General features: G+C 46.7%; 1 protein-coding gene across 1 annotated transcript; it reads right to left on the reverse strand.

Moving 5' to 3' along the window:
• LOC111153241 (ornithine decarboxylase antizyme 2) lies at positions 1-16,041 on the reverse strand. Its single transcript, XM_022512145.1, is given in 6 exon segments — positions 1-1,259; positions 1,514-1,599; positions 2,400-2,575; positions 3,841-3,921; positions 3,923-3,998; positions 15,880-16,041. Coding segments are annotated over 6 exon segments (570 nt in total). The 5' UTR covers positions 15,900-16,041; the 3' UTR covers positions 1-1,128.
• Positions 16,042-17,212: the final 1,171 nt, after the last annotated feature.

The raw sequence follows: 17,212 nt of genomic DNA on the forward strand, positions 1-17,212 counted from the left end.
CAACTTTAAATCAGTTTATTGACACAGTAACACAACACACTTGCCTCCCTGACACCCCCACCCCCCTCTCACCCAGTCTAGATCTCTTCCCCTTCCTCCCCCCTTAGAACAAGCTGTTCAGTGAAAACAGAAAAGGGCAGGCCACTTCTACACCCTCATTCCCACCCCTAAGCCTTATGGGGCAGGGGCTCAGGCCCTACTCGGAACCTGTTGAGAGAGAGGAGGGGCAGTCCCCACTATACTCAGCCAGGCAGAGGCATCCAGTCCCTAAGAACAGATTCCCACACGACCCCCAGGCCCTGAGTTGCTATTCCTCTTCCTCTCTGCTCTTTGTGACCCTGGGAAGGAGACACCCTGGGGCCTGGGCCTGCAGCCAGGAACAAGAGCTGGCTGTGATTTGAGAACTGGGAGTTTGGCTAGTGTTTTTAAGGCCCAGGCACCCCTAAGAAAGCCCTGGTGGTGGGAGTGAACTTCAGTGCCCCCATTTAAAATGCACTGATAACATTAAACAGATTAAGCCAGCTTAACCAAATGCCAGAAAAACACTAAGCTGTAAAGAAGGAGGGGGTCAGACCTGGTTTCTCCAGGCCAGACACAAATGCACACAGAGGAGCCCAGGTGGAGTGTCGAAAAACAAGGACACCGTCCAGGGGCCGAAAAGCCTATACTCAGGAGTGTCTGGGTTGAGAGGAAGCAAGGAAAGAAAATACACAAGTCTTAAAAACCAAAAAAGAAAGCCCAACAGCAGGGGAACCTAAGCCTGACAGTGCTGCCCACCAGCCCTTCAGGCCCTGCCCCTGGACCCAGACAGCCCCCCCACCCCCACAGGCAATGTCCTCCCCTAGGCTGGATAGAGCACATCACACAGCGCAGTTTAAAAAGCTTCTAATGCCAGTTCATAAACATCTTCATTTACTATTGGTGATTACATGTGAATAATATGTTTATACTGTTCTTTATGGAAAACAATTTCAACGAGTAAACTCCGAGAACACAATAGGCAACCCTCACCCTGAGCCCCTCAGCGTCCTTCCCTAGATAGCAAGGAGCCCCCTCCTCTGTCCCAGGGCTGCCTAACTTCCCCTCTTCCCCCACTGTGGCTCTTGGGCAAAGCATCCTCTATGACCATTAGTCCTCATCAGACAAGTTCTGGTCCAGGGGGTAAACCATGAACATCACATCTGGCCGAGAGGGAACACAGGGATGGCCTGGACGCACAATCTCAAAGCCCAAGAAGCTGAAGGTCTTCAGGAGAGGAGCTGCAGAGGGTGTAAAAAGGATTCTGATAAGAAACACAAGAGCAGGTTCAAATCAAGGGAAAACAAAAAATAAAGATTGAGTAAGTAAGTACTACGCCTTTACTAAAGACCCTTCAGGCACTCCCACCCCTATGACTTCCCAGGGTTTATATGGCAAACTCAAGAGCCCTACTTCACTGAATAGGGGGCTCCTTTTCCCCTCACTACTTCCCCGCTGTCTGGGCAGTAGGTTTCAGGCTACTTTGATTCCTCACCTCTGTCTTCCCGGCCCTTCCTGAAGCAGATGAAGACGTAGTTCACTTTCATCTTCTCTTCAGCAAACTCTAGCAGTGCTAACAATCTGCCGGAAGCAAAGAAAACCACTCAGGCCCATTACCACCTCTCTAGACTTCCCTCCCACCCTCCGTCAAAAAAGCCTTCTCTGAGGCTTACAGCCAGCAGTATTAATAGGGAACCTCCAGGGAGAAGCTTCCCATTTCAAGAGCTCTGAGTTCAGAAAAAAGCCACAATCCCAAAGAAAAATGTTACTGAGCTCTCTCTTCCTGGAATAAGGGTTCTTCATCGGAAATTAATACAAACCAGCTCCACTAATGCGGTTCACAAGATCATATGGGGCCTGGGAAGAGAACGTGGTTCTTCAGGGGTCTTCCAAAATTGCCCAGTTTGATGACCACAGCCACTGGCACAGACTCTGGGCCCGGACACTGCCTTAAAGGATCTCCTCAGAAGAAAGGGGCAACTCAAGAGAACTCTGCTGCCTTGAGGACCATTCCTTACACACTTGGCTGCCTTGGAGGGCCTTGCCCAATCCAATGAAATCCCACTGTAGCTCAGAGCTTCCTGCCCTTCTGAACTGCATCATTGTATGGCAGCTCAAGGGGAATTTAATGTCTGCTGAGAAGAGTGAACCATGGCTTGATTAAATAACAAGGATTTGGTTAATGGGATATGATCTCCTTTAATTACAACCTACGGCAGGCCTGTTTTACTGGCTAAAAATAAACTGTCACAAATTGGTATCTGCTTGGGAAACCTAGAGCTAGGGAACAAGGCAGACACTGTTCATCTGTTGGCCCCAACAAGCATATGCCCTTCTCTGGAATGGGCCCTCCTTCCCCTTCCCCAGCACCTGCTCCTTACCCTTCTTTGCTCCCATCAGCTAATAATCCATCTGGGATTTCTACAAACAGGCTCTGGCTGGACAGGACTGCATCCCAGGAAGAGACTTTCACCTCGGTGACCTCATACTGGAAGTGGACAATGTGAGGTTTTCCATCATTCACAGGGAGGTCCTGGGTCACAGTGAGCTTCTCGTCCTGGGAAGAGATCAGGTCAGAGGACCAGGTCACTACTACTCTGGCCACATCACAGGCTCCCTAACCTAGGTGATCCTGGGAGTCCTCTGGGACCAGTCTCAGGGCAGTATGGGACAAAGGACACACTGAAAATGTAGAGCCGCATGCCGGCTAGATGAAGCCATCCGTCAGTCACCAGGCACAAAGACAAGCCGATGACGCCTACAAGTCAGCATGACGGGAAGGGAAGATTTACCAAGTGTCCACTAGATGCCGAGTACTGAGCAAGGTACTTTCCCACTTTTCAGTCACCACCAGAAGCACCTGAGGTAGTTACTAATACCCCCATTTGAAGTCTGAGGCACTAGGGGCCTAGAACAATTAAGCAACTGTCCCAAGGCTCCGTAGCTAGTAAATGGCAGAGCTGAGATTCAAACCAGGTCTCCCTGACTCTAAACCCGTGTGTGTCCCCCAACACCAAATTCTTTCCCTTCTCTCTCTGAAAGAGAAGCATTAGAAACAAATGAGGATGTATGTGAGGGCTTGGCTAGGGCCCAGCTCAACCAAAGCCTGCTTCCAGGCTAGACTACAGGTCCATGTTGTCTGTCTCCCCTGGGCACAACCTCAAGAGACCAAACCTCAGCCACCCTCCCACCCCTGGGTGGTACCCTGCTCCCCAATCTTGGGGAGAAGCTAAGCCAACTTCTGGGCCTCACAGGAGATTAAAGGGCAGCAAACCACTGGCTGCCCCAGCCCAGATCATTCCTAGGGCAGATGGCTGGCATTCTCCAAAGCTCTGGGACGTAGCCCATGCTGCCTGGATGACAGATGATGGAGATGCAAAGCCCCTTCTCCTGCCCCGCACCCTCACTACACTACCCAGCCTGCCCCCAACCGGGCCATTAAAGGATGGAAATCCGAATGTCTAACAGTCATGGAAAACTGCCCCCCCTGGCCCTTGGTACTTCTCAAGAGAAAATGAAGAGTCACACCAAAAAGTGTTCTTGCAACCCTCCCACTCATCATTCTCCTTCCCACTCAGGACCCTGAACCGGCACTGAAGTGCTGACCACCAAGCTAAGAAGATGGCAGCGTTCGCTTAATGCTGATCTCCTGTTCCCAGTACTCCTCAAAAGCCACAGAGCAGCCTCAGTTGAAAGAGTCCTTCCCGATTCCCCTACTGGCCTGGCCCAAGAGAAGATCAAGAAGGAAATTATTGCCCTTAAGCGGCTGCTGAGTGGACCCTCAGCTCTACTCCAGGGCTTCCACCCCACAGTCCTCCTTACCTTATATATTAGAGCTGAGAGAGAAGGATCCCTGCCGCCCCCTCGCCCACCGGGGATCTTCGACAGTGGGTGAGGGGCATCAGGAGCACCACAGAGGCCCCGGAACAATGTGCCTGCAGCACTGGAGCTGGGGACAGTTACTCAAAGGCAAAATACTACTGCAAAAGACAGAGAAGGTGAGACAGTAAACACCAAGACTTAAAAATTTCACACACACACACACACACAAAATTTAACACAACACCGCACTCCAACCTCTGCCCTGGCTCTCCCAAAACAAACACTCTAAAGCTACACCACTGCCCGCCCATCCTTTCGGCTTCAGCTTCCAGACCTACTTCGGTGCCCTTCAAGCACACCCACCACCCTGCAGAGAGCAGAGGGAGTCCAGCTGGACACGTCCAACCAGAGCAGCACCTGCTCGACCTCAAACAAATCTCTGTGACACTGGCAAACCCTGAGAGGAACTAGATCCTGGCTTGCCGTCAAGGCTTTAGCACCCTGTCCCCTAGTCCCCTCCTTATTCTAACGGTACTTCAACAAACTATGCAGCAATCTCAAAACCTACAGCTGGAGAGGCATATGGGCCTCAAGAGATCACATGGGCTGGGTACCATGTCCCTGAGGAACTCCCAAGGCCATTTTTCCAATCATGGCTTCCTCCCCAATCTAAAAAAAGACCTAGACAAGAAATCCGTAACCCAAATCTCTCCAGGGTCAAGAACTGAATTAAATCCTGGGATTTGGCTCTCAGAGAAGAGATACACTATGGAACAGAGTATTATGGTCTGAGTTTGTCCCTGGTATGCCAGCATATGTCAGGCTTCCTTGCCCTTCTTTGCTAGAATCTGACCTGGGCACGGGAGTTTAGGTAATACTGATGTGCTGAGAATAGACATCAGGGGCAGGTGTATCAGGGGGAAGGAATATTTGCTGGGAACTAAGTAAGAAAGCCAATAATCAGATGGATTACAGAAGGTGAAAAGCTCCTAAAGGAGCTCCCGTCACCTCTAGGTGTGTGCCCTTACTGCCACCATGATTTTCAGGTGGACCCAACAGGGCTCCAAATCTGCTCCACTGCCACCTCTGAATCTGACTGAGCTGTTCACTAGGCTGAGCTGTAGGCCGCCTCAGAGACCAGCAGCAAGTGAAGCAGGGAAAGAAGTAGGCGGTCTGTGCATGTACACCACGAGTCAGCAACAGGCCTGTCCCATGACCCCAACACCCCAGCCTCCAGGCAGCTGGAATGCAATGGATAACATATGGAAGGACAGTGCAGGGACGTGCTAGAGCCCGCTCCCACGACTCTGCCCTTATCTTCCCAACTGTGTGTTTAATGTCACATCGGTAGCTTAAATGGGCCATAGGAGAAATATTTACACCACAGAAATGAGCAAATGACATAAATCATGGCTTTTTTTTTTTTCCCTGAGAGCTAGCTGTAATACAACGCAAGGCACCATTCTTCACACTCCTTATGTGGCATGGCGTGCCAGGCTCGAGTTCTTCACTTGGGCTCAGAGTGATAAAACTGAACTCACACTTAACATGGCAATGGTACAATAACCAAAGGGGCATCCGGCTAAGATCCTCAGTACTAAGAGACCTGTGTCAGTGTTCCAGCTGAGACAGAAGTCCAAACCCATCACTGCTCTAGCTCGGATCCTCTTTCTCTCAAGGATTTCAACCAGGGGCCTGAAATTACACTTAGAAATTTCATTGCAGGGTGCCTAGGTCGCTCAGTCGGTTAAGCATCTGATTCTTGACTTCACCTTAGGTCATGATCTCAGGATCCTGAGCTCAAGCCCCACGTCAGGTTCCATACTCAGCAGACAGTCTGCCGAGACTCTCTCCCTCTACCCCTTCCCCAGCTCACGCTCATGCATACGCGCACGCACACACACACACACACACTCTCTCTCTCTCAAATAAATAAGTCCTTTAAAAAAAAAAAAAAAAAAAAAAAAAAAAAAAGTTTTTTTGGGGGAAGAGAATTTCCAGGGCAGCGTCAGAGGGCCTGGCTGCGCGCAACATCGATACTGGCGGCAATACACACGCACCACCTTCTGCCTCCTCTGGAAAGCCTCGGGCCATCCTCCTCTCCCCCACTCTAGCCTCACCAACACAAATCAGCAAAAGGGGCATGACTGAGGACTACGTTGTTTTTGTTTTCAAGGAGGGACTTATTTGCTACTAGGGACAATAACTATTATCATCCCCGTGTTCTAATGTGTTAAAGGACAGAATAATAGTGGCCGGGCCAGAAAAAATTAAGCAAAAGGGGTACTTCCCTAAGCAAAGGTATATACACCCCCCACAGACAGTGTAGTTCTGTTTCCATTCCCTAGTGAGCACTTTGGGCCTCTGTTGAGGTTCTTGCAGAAACACAGGAAGGCTGGGCCACTGAAGAAAGCTGGCTTGCAATGTATTGGTCAGTGGAGCTACCCAAGAACTGGGCAGACTTCTCCTCTGGGGTAGACAGATGAAATATAGCCTTGTATACCAAACTGCATGGGTTCCCAAAACAACCAGATCCCCAGGCTCCTGCAGTTCTAGAATTCTGGTGCTAACCTCAGACTCCTACTTCCAAGGAAATTATTCCTCCCTGGTCTTTGGATGAGAGAGCTACATTTAACCTGATGGGCATTCCAATCACCATCTTCACTCTGAGCTAATTTTTCCTTGCAAATAGCAAGCAATGAGGCCAAACTACTGGAAAGATAAGAGTAAGGTGGGTTTTGGGGGGTTTTTTTTGTTTTGTTTTGTTTTTAGATCCAGAATCCCCTTTGTCTTCCTAGAAATAATCTCTAGGGCCTGCCCTGTGTCCAGCACTAACTCATGTGCTCTCTCCTCTAGAAGTAAATTTAAGAAGTCTATTCCATGGTAACAAATCATTTGCTTTCCCACTCTTATTCACAAGGATCCTGGAAATTCTTCTTCCTCCCCAACAAAGTCTGCACAAGAGCAAGTGCATGACTGAGGCTGGAGGGTGTTTTGGGTCCCCACCCTGGGATCCACTTCCAGGTCCCTAAGCTAAGGTTTAGGATAAACTTAGTAGACTGGAGATCACAATCAACAATTATCTTCATCGTCCATCATAATGGATCTGCTTTTCATTATTTGCTGTGAATGGCAATTGCTTCTCTTTAAAAAAACCTGTCATTTCTGAAGTGGGTACAAACCGGGTGGTTAATGAAATTAAGGGGCATAAACAGTAATCAGGCAAGAAAAATACAAGGCACCTTGTCACTATTTGTAGATGACACGCTACTGTATATAGAAAACCTCAACAGCTCCACCAAAAACCTCTAAGAATAAATCAATTTAAGAAGGTTGTAGGATACAAAATCAACTTACAGAAATCTGTTGCATTTATATACACTAATAACAAACTACTAGAAAGAGAAATTAAGAAAACAATCCCATTTACAATTCCATTAAAAAAGAGAAAGAAAACACAGAGGACTACACTGAACCAAGGAAGTAAAAAAAAAAAAACACAAAAAAAAACCACAAAAAAACATGTACTCTGAAAACTGTAAGACATTGATGAAAGAAACTGAAGATACAAATGCAAAGATATACCATGACATGAACTGGAAGAATACTGTTATGTCCATACTACCCAAAGCAATCTAAAGACTCAGTGCAATCCCTACCAAAACACCAATGGCATTTTTCACAAAACTAGAACAAAGAATTCTAAAGTTTGTATGGTGCCACAAAAGACCCCAAATAGCCAAAGCAATCTTGAGAAACAACAACAAAGCTGAAGGTATCACACTCTCAGATTTTAACTGACTGAGCAACCCAGGTGTCCCTACAGATTTTAAAATCTACTACAAAGTTATAGTATTCACAACAGTACGGTATTGGCACAGACATATAGATCAATGGAATGTAACAGAGAACCCAGAAATAAACCCATACACCTATGTTCCATTAATCTACGACAAAGGAGGCAAGGAGGCAAGCATATAAAATGGAGAAAGACAGCTGCATGAAAAGACTGGACAGCTATATCCAAAGGAATAAAACTGAACCACTTCCTCATGCCATACACAAAACCAAATTCAAGATTAAAGACTTAAATGTATGGCACCTGGGTGGCTCAGTGGGTTAAGCCTCGCCCTTCGTTCCACTCGGATCATGATCTCAGGGTCCTGGGATCAAGTCCTGCATCAGGCTCTCTGCTCAGCGGGGAGCCTGCTTCTCTCCCATCTCTCTCTGCCTACTTGTGATCTCTGTCAAATAAATAAATAAAAATCTTTAAAAAAATTTTTTTAAAGACTTAAATGTAAAACCTGAAACCATAAGACACCTAGAAAACATAGCAGTAAGCACTTCATCAGTCTTAGCACTTTTTTTAGTCTTTCTCCTTAGGCAAGGAAAACAAAACCAAAAACAAACAAATGGGGCCATCAGAACTAAAAAGCTTGTAAAGGAAACTGAACAAAAAGGCAACCAAATGAATGGAAGAAGATATCTGCAAATGATATATCCAATAAGGGATTAATATCCACAATACATAAGAACTCATACAAGGGTGCCTGGCTGGCTCAGTCGACAGACCATGCAACTCTTGATCTCAGGGTCATTCAGTTTAAGCCCCACGGTGGGTGCAGAGATTAATTAAAAAAAAAAAAAATCTAAAAAACAAAAAATGAACAACTCATACAACTCAGTATCAAAAAACAATTTGATTAAAAAATGGGCAGAGGAGGGGCACCTGGGTGGCTCAGTTGGTTGAGCATCGGACTCCTGATTTCAGCTCAGGTCATCATCTCAGGGTCCTAGGAACAAGCCCTGCCCACACTGGCCTCTGCACTCAGCAGCAAGTCTACTTGAGGATTTCTCTCCCTTTCCCTCTGCTCCCACCCCCCTTTCATGCTCTCTAAAATAAATAAATCAATCTTTAAAAAAAAATGGGCAGAGGATCTCAACAGACATTTGTCATATATGTCAGAGAAGACATATAAATAGCCAACAGGCATGTGAAAAGATGCTCAACATCAATCATCAAGGAAATGCAAATCAAAACCACAGCGGTACATCACCTCATACCTGTCACAATGGTTAGTATCAAAATGACAAGAAATGACAAGTGTTGGTGGCTCAGTCGGTTGAGCAGCCAACTCTTGATTTCAGCTCACATCATGATCTCAGGGTCATGATGCTGGGTCCCAAAACACACTCTCCCTCCACCTTTCTCGCCGCCCCCCCACCCCGCCTTTAAAAAAAAGTGGGGGGGAGGAAAGAAATATGGAGTGTCGGTGAGGATGTGGGGAAAAAGGAACCCTTGTGCACTACTGGTGGGAACGCAAACTGGTGCAGCCACTGTGGGGAACAGTATAGAGGTTCCTCAAACAATTAAAAATGGAACTACCATACGCTCCAGCAATTCCACTTCTAGGTATTTATATGAAAACACTAATTCAAGAAAATATACACACCCTTATGTTCATCACAGCATTATTTATGGCAGCCAAGATACAGAAGCAACTTAACTGTCCATCAGTATAGAATGGATAAGGATGTGGTATATATACACAATGGTATACTACCTAGCCATTAAAAAAAAGAAATCTTGCCATTTGTGAGAACATGGATAAACCTAGAGGGCATTATGCTAAGTGAAATAAGTCAGAAAAAAACCAATACCTTATGATTTCATTTATGTGTAGAATCTAAAGGAACAAAACAAAACAGAAACAAACTTACAGATACAGAGAACAAACTGATGGTTGCCAGAGGATGAAATAGGTGAAGAGGATCAAGAGGTACGATCCTCCTTTCACAAAATAAATAAGACATGTAATGTGCGACACAGTCAATAATACTGTAACAACTTTGTATGGTGACACGTGGTACCATTTTGTAATGCATATAAATACCAAATCACACTATGTTGTATGCCTGAAACTAATGCAACATGTCCATTATTTTTTCAATTAAAAAAAGAAGAACGGGGGCACCTGGCGGGCTCAGTCGGTACAGGATGTGATTCTTGATCTCAGGGTCATGAGTTCCAGCCCCACACTGGCTGCAGAGATTACTTAAAAATAAGAAAAATAAATACATAAAAAAATAAAAAAAAAGAATAGCCTTCCGTTATTTTATTGACTTTAGTCTTCAAAATGGTATTGTGACAAAATACACCACCAATCTCAACAGAGAATCTTACAGGAACTTTTGCATAGTGAAAGTGGCTTCTAAACACAGGTCCTTCTGTCACAAGATCCAAACCAGATTAGGTTTCATATTCAGTTCAGTCATGTTTCTACTGGCTCCAATGCCTAGCTTTTTCCATTCCTTCCTCACATCGCACTCACTCCACTGGGGGGCAGGCACGGTTTAATCTTTAACCCCAAAAAGATGATTTAAGAAGCTTGATCTAGAGCATGAAAAGATCAGGCTCATTAAGAAGAATCAAATTTATCAGACTGAACCCAACATACACCTGGGCTGGTCTTGCTTTTGCAGAAGAAAAAAAATATACCATGCTGGAAACGAGGGTGTCAAATATCCCAGTCAGTTCAGAAGAGAGATGGGAGATTAGAGCCTATCTGTTAGCGCCTTTTATTTTCTCAGTTATCAGACATGCCCCTGGAAACACTCCTCAGGATACATATGAGTGCTACCGACAGATCACAACCGGCTGCCTCTAATTTAAGGCATTCTGTGAAACTGCTGCCTGTAACGTCCTTAGCAAGTTATAATTTCATACGCTGGCTACAGACAGTGTATGCAGCACATGTATTCCTGGGGAATGTTGCTGGTAAATAAAATTTTTATAATTCAAGTCCTATTTTTAAATCTCTAGGCTGCTTACTATTTAAAGGAAGTAGCTTTAAATCTCTTGATAAAGTAAAGGATCTCCTGTTAAAGAATCACTTTCAGTTGACTTTATATGTTTTGATTTTTAAATTTAGTGTGCTCAAAGCGGGGGACAGCCTGCTACGTAGAGATTTCATGTAATTCTGTGGCTAACTTCCATTCAGCTACATCTAACAAATATGTGAATTCATTTTCTCCTTGATATACTTTTGATCACCTTTCACTTGAATCCGTGGCCTGAGCTTGCACCCTTTCTCTCTGGTTTCCACTACCTGTCAGGGGAGGGTCAGATATGAGCCTTGGTATTACCTATGTTGTGGTATCAAGTGAAAAGACATAAAAACCACATTTCCAAGCATTCTACATGTATTTCCCTCTTTCAGTCTCTTCTGATCTATTCCCATCCCAGGCTCTATCTCAAAGAACACTCTCTAGGCCTGGACTTCCCTCAAACAGGACGCTTTTACTGAGACTAGAAAGGTCTCTGATGACTAATCCCTATGAACAGAGGAACCAATCCAGGGGTGCCATTACATTTAGCTAAGAAGGAATAGGAAGAAAGGTAGGAGGTGATGGCCACCTCCAGTCTAGTGGAATCTTGGAGGCTGATTTCCAGCTGCCAAGTCCCTTCCCATATGAGAAAGGGACCTGGTCAGATGCCAGGCATAAGTCATTTCACTAGGGCTGTTCTGTGTGCCAAAGGGAGTCTACTTGCTAAGCACAATTATAATGAAAATGACATCACCACTCTGAATCACAGACTGAAAGCAAAACTGGGTTTTAGTTGATTCTCCACAAGAAACACACTTGTGGTAGCAGCTAGAATATCTGCTTCTGACGTCTGCTTATCTTATTACACAACTGATATTGGTACATCTTCTGCCAAAGGTACGTGTAACCACATATGCTACAAAGAGGGGGGGAGAGCAAGGTACTCATGCTTTAAAATTAGACTTTAATTTCACATTTTAAGTACCTTGATCTAGCTTGCATAGTAAACTCATCACCCAGTGCCAGCCTCCTTTCCCAGGACAGAATGACTTCATTGTTAATAAAGTATCAGAGGCCTAGGAAATTTTAAGGCTTATCTTCTACACAGCATTTTATTCTGCTAACAGAAAACTACCTGTTTTGTTCACTTCAAGCGACAAAATTCTTGCTCACCAACTTAGCTATTTCTGGTAGCTTTCAATCAGGCTTCACAGCCTTCCAAGTCATGGCACCAACTTGAATCAACACTGCACACTCTTTCGAAAAGGGATGAATTACTTTTTTTTTTTTTCCAAGAAATGCACATATGTAACATCCTCTACCCCACTCCTCAGTCCCCCTTTTTATATTTCTGAGCAGCTCTGAAGCTAAATTTGGATTTCTTGGCAGAGTGAGGAATTACTATTATTAGTCCACACTGCTTTCTGAAGCATCCCTCCAATATGGGGGGATTCCCAACTATACCAAGAATCTGTCTCTCTCTGTGGAATGACCTTGAAGATCTATGGTAGGAAAACTTGCTCACCCTACTATCCCACACCCAACAAGCCATCATGCCAAAAAATAAGGAATAACCAAAACCATATCTTTGTGGGGAGAAAAAGAAACTCCATTACCAGGGAACCATTCTGTGAAGATACTCAGGGTAGCTCTGATGTGCTCGGGTGCTCCGTCCACCAAAAGGAAACACCTGTGGAACCAGATGCTTCTCAAAGCCCACCAAAGATTGGATTATAAGACAGATATAAAGCCAGGGCAAGCTCTTTGCCACATAAGGTACTGTCACAAGGTACTATAAGCTGGCCAGAGACAGAGACTGTCTTCCTGCCCCCATGAATCCAGGGAGAGAAAGTCCATGAAGTTTGATTTCCTTGGATTTTAGCCTCACGTTCAAAAACCATAATAAAAGTGTTTGCTCCTGTGTTGTCTTCCCTACCCCACTATCAAGAATTTTGACAATGTGGAGGTACTAATCAGAACAAAACTGGAAAGGAAGAGCTTTGTTTTCAAAACATACTACCAGCTCCTCTGCAACTATTTCTTCCAGGAAACCAAGCCTCCACCTCTTGGGTATTTCACTGGAGCCAGGGAAGCTAGAGAGCCCATCCCCCACCTAATGAGAGCTAAACTCCTAGCCTGCTCCCTCTCCCCTCTGCAGTTACAAACACCAAGCACACAGACTGGGAAGAACCACCGGCTCTTATCAGAATCCCTAGTTAGGGCTCTACCACCATCCTTTTAGAAAGTTAGGGGCAGGCCAGAGGAGGCTGGCAAACATGTTATGGAAACAGGATTGCCATAACGCAAAGAAACCAGACACCCTGCACACACCACCCCACCCCACCCCCAGGCCAAGGCCTTGCTCCTGCCCAGGCCCTGGCAGGCCAGCTGGCTCCTCCCTCCACCTGCCTTTCATATAGCCAAGCCCCTCAAATTACCAACACACTAAGAAAGGGCCCTGGAGACAAGCAAGCCTGTTTTGCCACTTAGGAAGCGGGAAGGAATCTTATATTAAGCGAACCCAACCCCCTCCTTTTTACATGGAAGCACACTAGCTAAGCCAGAACTAGAACTCAGGTCTCACAATCTCATAGTCAATGAAGACCCTTTACGTGTTGGTTCCAAGTACCTGTAAAGGACTTGGCACCAAACCACCTCAGTCCAGAGGACTCGACAATGCTTTCTGAGACCACCCCACCTTCCAAACCCCACTGTGGAGACAAAAACATTGAACAGAAAAGAAAATATCCCCTTTTTTGTGGATTTTCCTGTAGGTTCCTTTGCTTCCCTCCACCCCTGCACTTCACCCTGCCCTCTCATACCTGCTGTCTTCCCCTCATCACACACAGCTTTACCACAAGCAACACCCTGGGCATCCAGCACCATCCAAGTATATATCCACCTCCACCTCCTCAGCTCCAGAGGGGCTGGGCAGAGAAGATGTTAATAAAAGCAGGAACTGCAAAGGGACATGGACATTGACATTCTCAGAAAAGGAAAATAGAATGGGCTTTGTAGATGTAGAAATGTTGAAAAGTGGGGGTAATGGGTCAAATACAACCATAAAAAAAACAGAAAACAAGGAGTGAATTTGCTTTCTGTAAACAGGGAAGAAGAGAGGTGTGGGGGCTAGGTAAGAGTCTGAGAATGAAAATGGCTAATGGCTGAGAACAGAGTAACACATGGTAGGAGAACTTAAAGAGGCTGTTGTGGATACCCTGGATATTTCTGGACAGTACCTGAGAAAGAAAGGCGAAGAAATCCCTGAAGGAAACAAGGCCCTTTTTGGTAGAGAAAGAGCTGACACTAAAGAAATATGATGGGAAAGGTCTTGGTGGGGGTTAGGAGGGCAGGGGAAAGAAGGCACTGGTTCTTAGCCCTGACTGCACATTACAAAGAATTACCCAGAGAGGTTTAAAAATACATACTAATAACCAGGCCCCACCCTGGGCCAATTACTCCAGATCTTTCAAGGTGGGGTCCAGGTGATTGATTTTCCAAATGTGCAGCCAAGGTTGAGAAACACCGAGATATAAGAAAAGCTAAAAATCCAGCTGGAATATTTAAGGATGGTGCTGCTAAAGGACTGAGAAATGGCAATTAGAGACCAGCTTATGGAGAAGGAAGCCCAAGTTTGAGAGGAACCTTGTAGAACTCCATGGGGGAAAAAAAGCAATAAGGAAGGATATGTTTGTAAGAGGAACTACAGTCCAGCTTTGGACAGACCAGGACACAATTTAAGGAGGATCTGCAGGGAACAGATCTGCTTGCAGAACAATGAGGCCCAAGTGTGGAACAGTGGCCAGAAGGCCAAATCTGGGGACAAAGGGTCTGGTGTGGAGAACTAAATGAGCTTCAGGCTTATTTTGGAAGGGACAGCAACAAGTCGGGGGGAGGGAGGGTGCAGAATTAGGAAGAAAATTAGACCCAAATTGTAAATGGAAGCTATTCTGATGTAGAAAAAGCAACTAGGGTTAAAAATTGTGAGAAATCAGGATTATGGAACAGTTTCACAGAGTCTGGGGCAGAAATACCAGATACGTTTAAAGAGTGGCATGACAAGAGCTGCCTCGGGAAAAAGAAGAAAGGTACAGAGAGGAAAGCTAAGTGATCAATTTGCCTAGTTGGGACAGCAGGAAGTATGGAGGAGGCAAGTTTAGAAAACCAATGGTGCTGTTTCAGAAAGATGTGCAGCCTTTCTCTCCAATTATTGGGGAAGACCGGGGTCAGGTTTTGAGGAAGGAAACTTGCAAAGGCCCAGTATCCAGAATAGAGGGCCTGATTTTGAGGCACTGGGAAAGAGAGGGAAGTACAGGGAAAGACAATAGGCCTTCAGTAGAAGCAGAGTGAGCTCGGTTCTGGATCTAACGATCTAAAGATGGGATTCAATTAAGAAGGGAAAAATAAGAGTAAAGAGTAGTTACAGCTGAGAGAAAATGTTTAGAGGTTGGCCGTGTTCAAAAGAGTGTTGAGGGAACCCCACAAGGGGAACAGGATAGCGAATAGGAAATCAAGTCCAAAGTGTTTGAGAAATAAAAGAAGGTTGGGAGACAGAGAGAACGAGGCCTAACTGGGAAAGGGGTGTCGAGGGAGGAAAGATGGGAGAAGATGAAGCAGGAGACGGCTGGGCATCACGGTAAAAACTATTAGGCCTGAGTAAACGGGGGAAGGGAAGGGGGAAGGGTAATGAGTCCAGCTGAGAGCTGAAGGTTGGAGACTGACTGGGGGAGGGGTGGCAGTGATAAGAGAGGGGTTTGGTTGGAGGATGCAGTTTCAAGGAAAGAGATTCAAAGGGAAGGGTTAAGTGACTTAAAGGGGAGAGGAAGACAGACTCGGGGAAAATGGGAAATAATCTGGGGAACCTGGATGAGGGAAAAGCCCCGTTTGGGGAAAGGGGCACCGTCCGACGGGACTTAAAGGAAACGGCGACTTGATTGGAAGATTGGGTCCTGGTTTGAGCGGGGGCTTTGCGGGAGCAGGAGGCCCGGATGAGGGGGATGGGCCGGGCTGGAGGGAGGGGGCTAAAGGGCGGAAGGAGGCCCCGTTGCGGGGCTGGGGACTCGGACTGGGGTGGCTGAAGTGGGGAAGGGACCCAGTGGCGGGGGAGGATAGGCCCCCGCTGTGGGGGCTGGAGCCGGCGGGGGGTTAAGGAAGGCCCTCTGGAGCAGATGAGGAGAGGATGGGGGCGGGGAGCCTGGGCCGCGCCGTTACCTGTCCTGGGTGTTTATCATCCTCGGCGGCTCTGCTCAGGGTGGGAGGAGGCGGCGCAGGGAGTGGGTAGGTGGATGAGAGGGTGGGTGTGGGGTCGCGCGCGCGGGGCCGATCTCTGCGGGCTAAGTCCCTGTCAGGCCGCGGGCCCAGAGCCCTCCTCCTGCCTCAGCGAGCGCCTGCCTCCAACTGACCCTCCCCGGCCGCCGCCGACGCCGCCGACGCCGCCGCAACCGCCCCGCCCCCGGTACCTCATCTGCATAGCCCCACCCCAGCGCCGCACGGTGTCCTGGGAAACTGGGGCCCACAACAAAGGGCAAAGCCCAGCCCCGCCTCCGCGCAGGCGCACCAGGAGTTGTGGGGGGTGGGGCAGCGGTCTGGATGAGAATCGGCTTTTGCGGGTGGCTGTGGTCGTTGCGGTGGTTTTAAGTGCGCCGCACGAAGATGCGTTGTATTTCAAGTAGGGTTTTCTGAACATTGACCCAACCTAGTTGTCCCTACACATCTTTTGCATGGAGCCAAGCAGAGGTGTGTCATTTGTAGGCCCTGTGAGGATATTTTATTATACAAAACAAAATCAAATCTAAATCAAATCTAAGAGTAGTACACACATATTAGCGCCATTCCCAGACTGAGCCCAGGTTCACAGATCTCAGTTACCTCAGCTCATAATGCAGATCAATAATCTTCAGCTGCCAGCTGAGATCAACAGTTTCTGCACCTGAAAGGCATCTCAGCAAATGAACAAGGTCTGACCCTGGCTGGTGGTCATCTGAAGCCAAATCTCTGTGGGTCAGGATCACAGTCACCTGACAGCAATTGTGAAAGGCACCATGGCTAACTTGTTCACAGCCACTTGAGATCACAATCATGCAAGGTTCACAGTCACCTCCGTTCACTATCCCTGCTGGTCCTTATCACAGGTCCGTGACAACATGCAAGGTTCACAGTCACCTCCGTTCACTATCCCTGCTGGTCCTTATCACAGGTCCGTGACAACAGGTCACAGTCACTGTGCACAGACCTCTCAGATCGCAGTCATTGTACACCACAGACATAGGCACCTCAACACAATCTGTTCACAGTCAATCCGGACCGCAAACAAAAGAGGTCACATTATCTTAGCTCACAGTGGGGTGCCATCACCTCAAATCCCATTCATTCACTTATTCAACAAATTATTATTGAGCAGCTACTTACTATATGCTCCAGACACGTGCTAGAGTCCAGGAATATTCAATGATCACTTAGGCAAAATTCCTGCCTCAGATGTCACAATCTAGTCAGAGGGAGAGACACTAAGAGGCTGAGGGATGTAAATGTTCAATCTGAGATA

This window comes from Enhydra lutris, unplaced genomic scaffold (assembly GCF_002288905.1).
Source record: "Enhydra lutris kenyoni isolate GAN:26980312 unplaced genomic scaffold, ASM228890v2 scaffoldscaffold31, whole genome shotgun sequence".
Taxonomy (NCBI): Eukaryota; Metazoa; Chordata; class Mammalia; order Carnivora; family Mustelidae; genus Enhydra; species Enhydra lutris.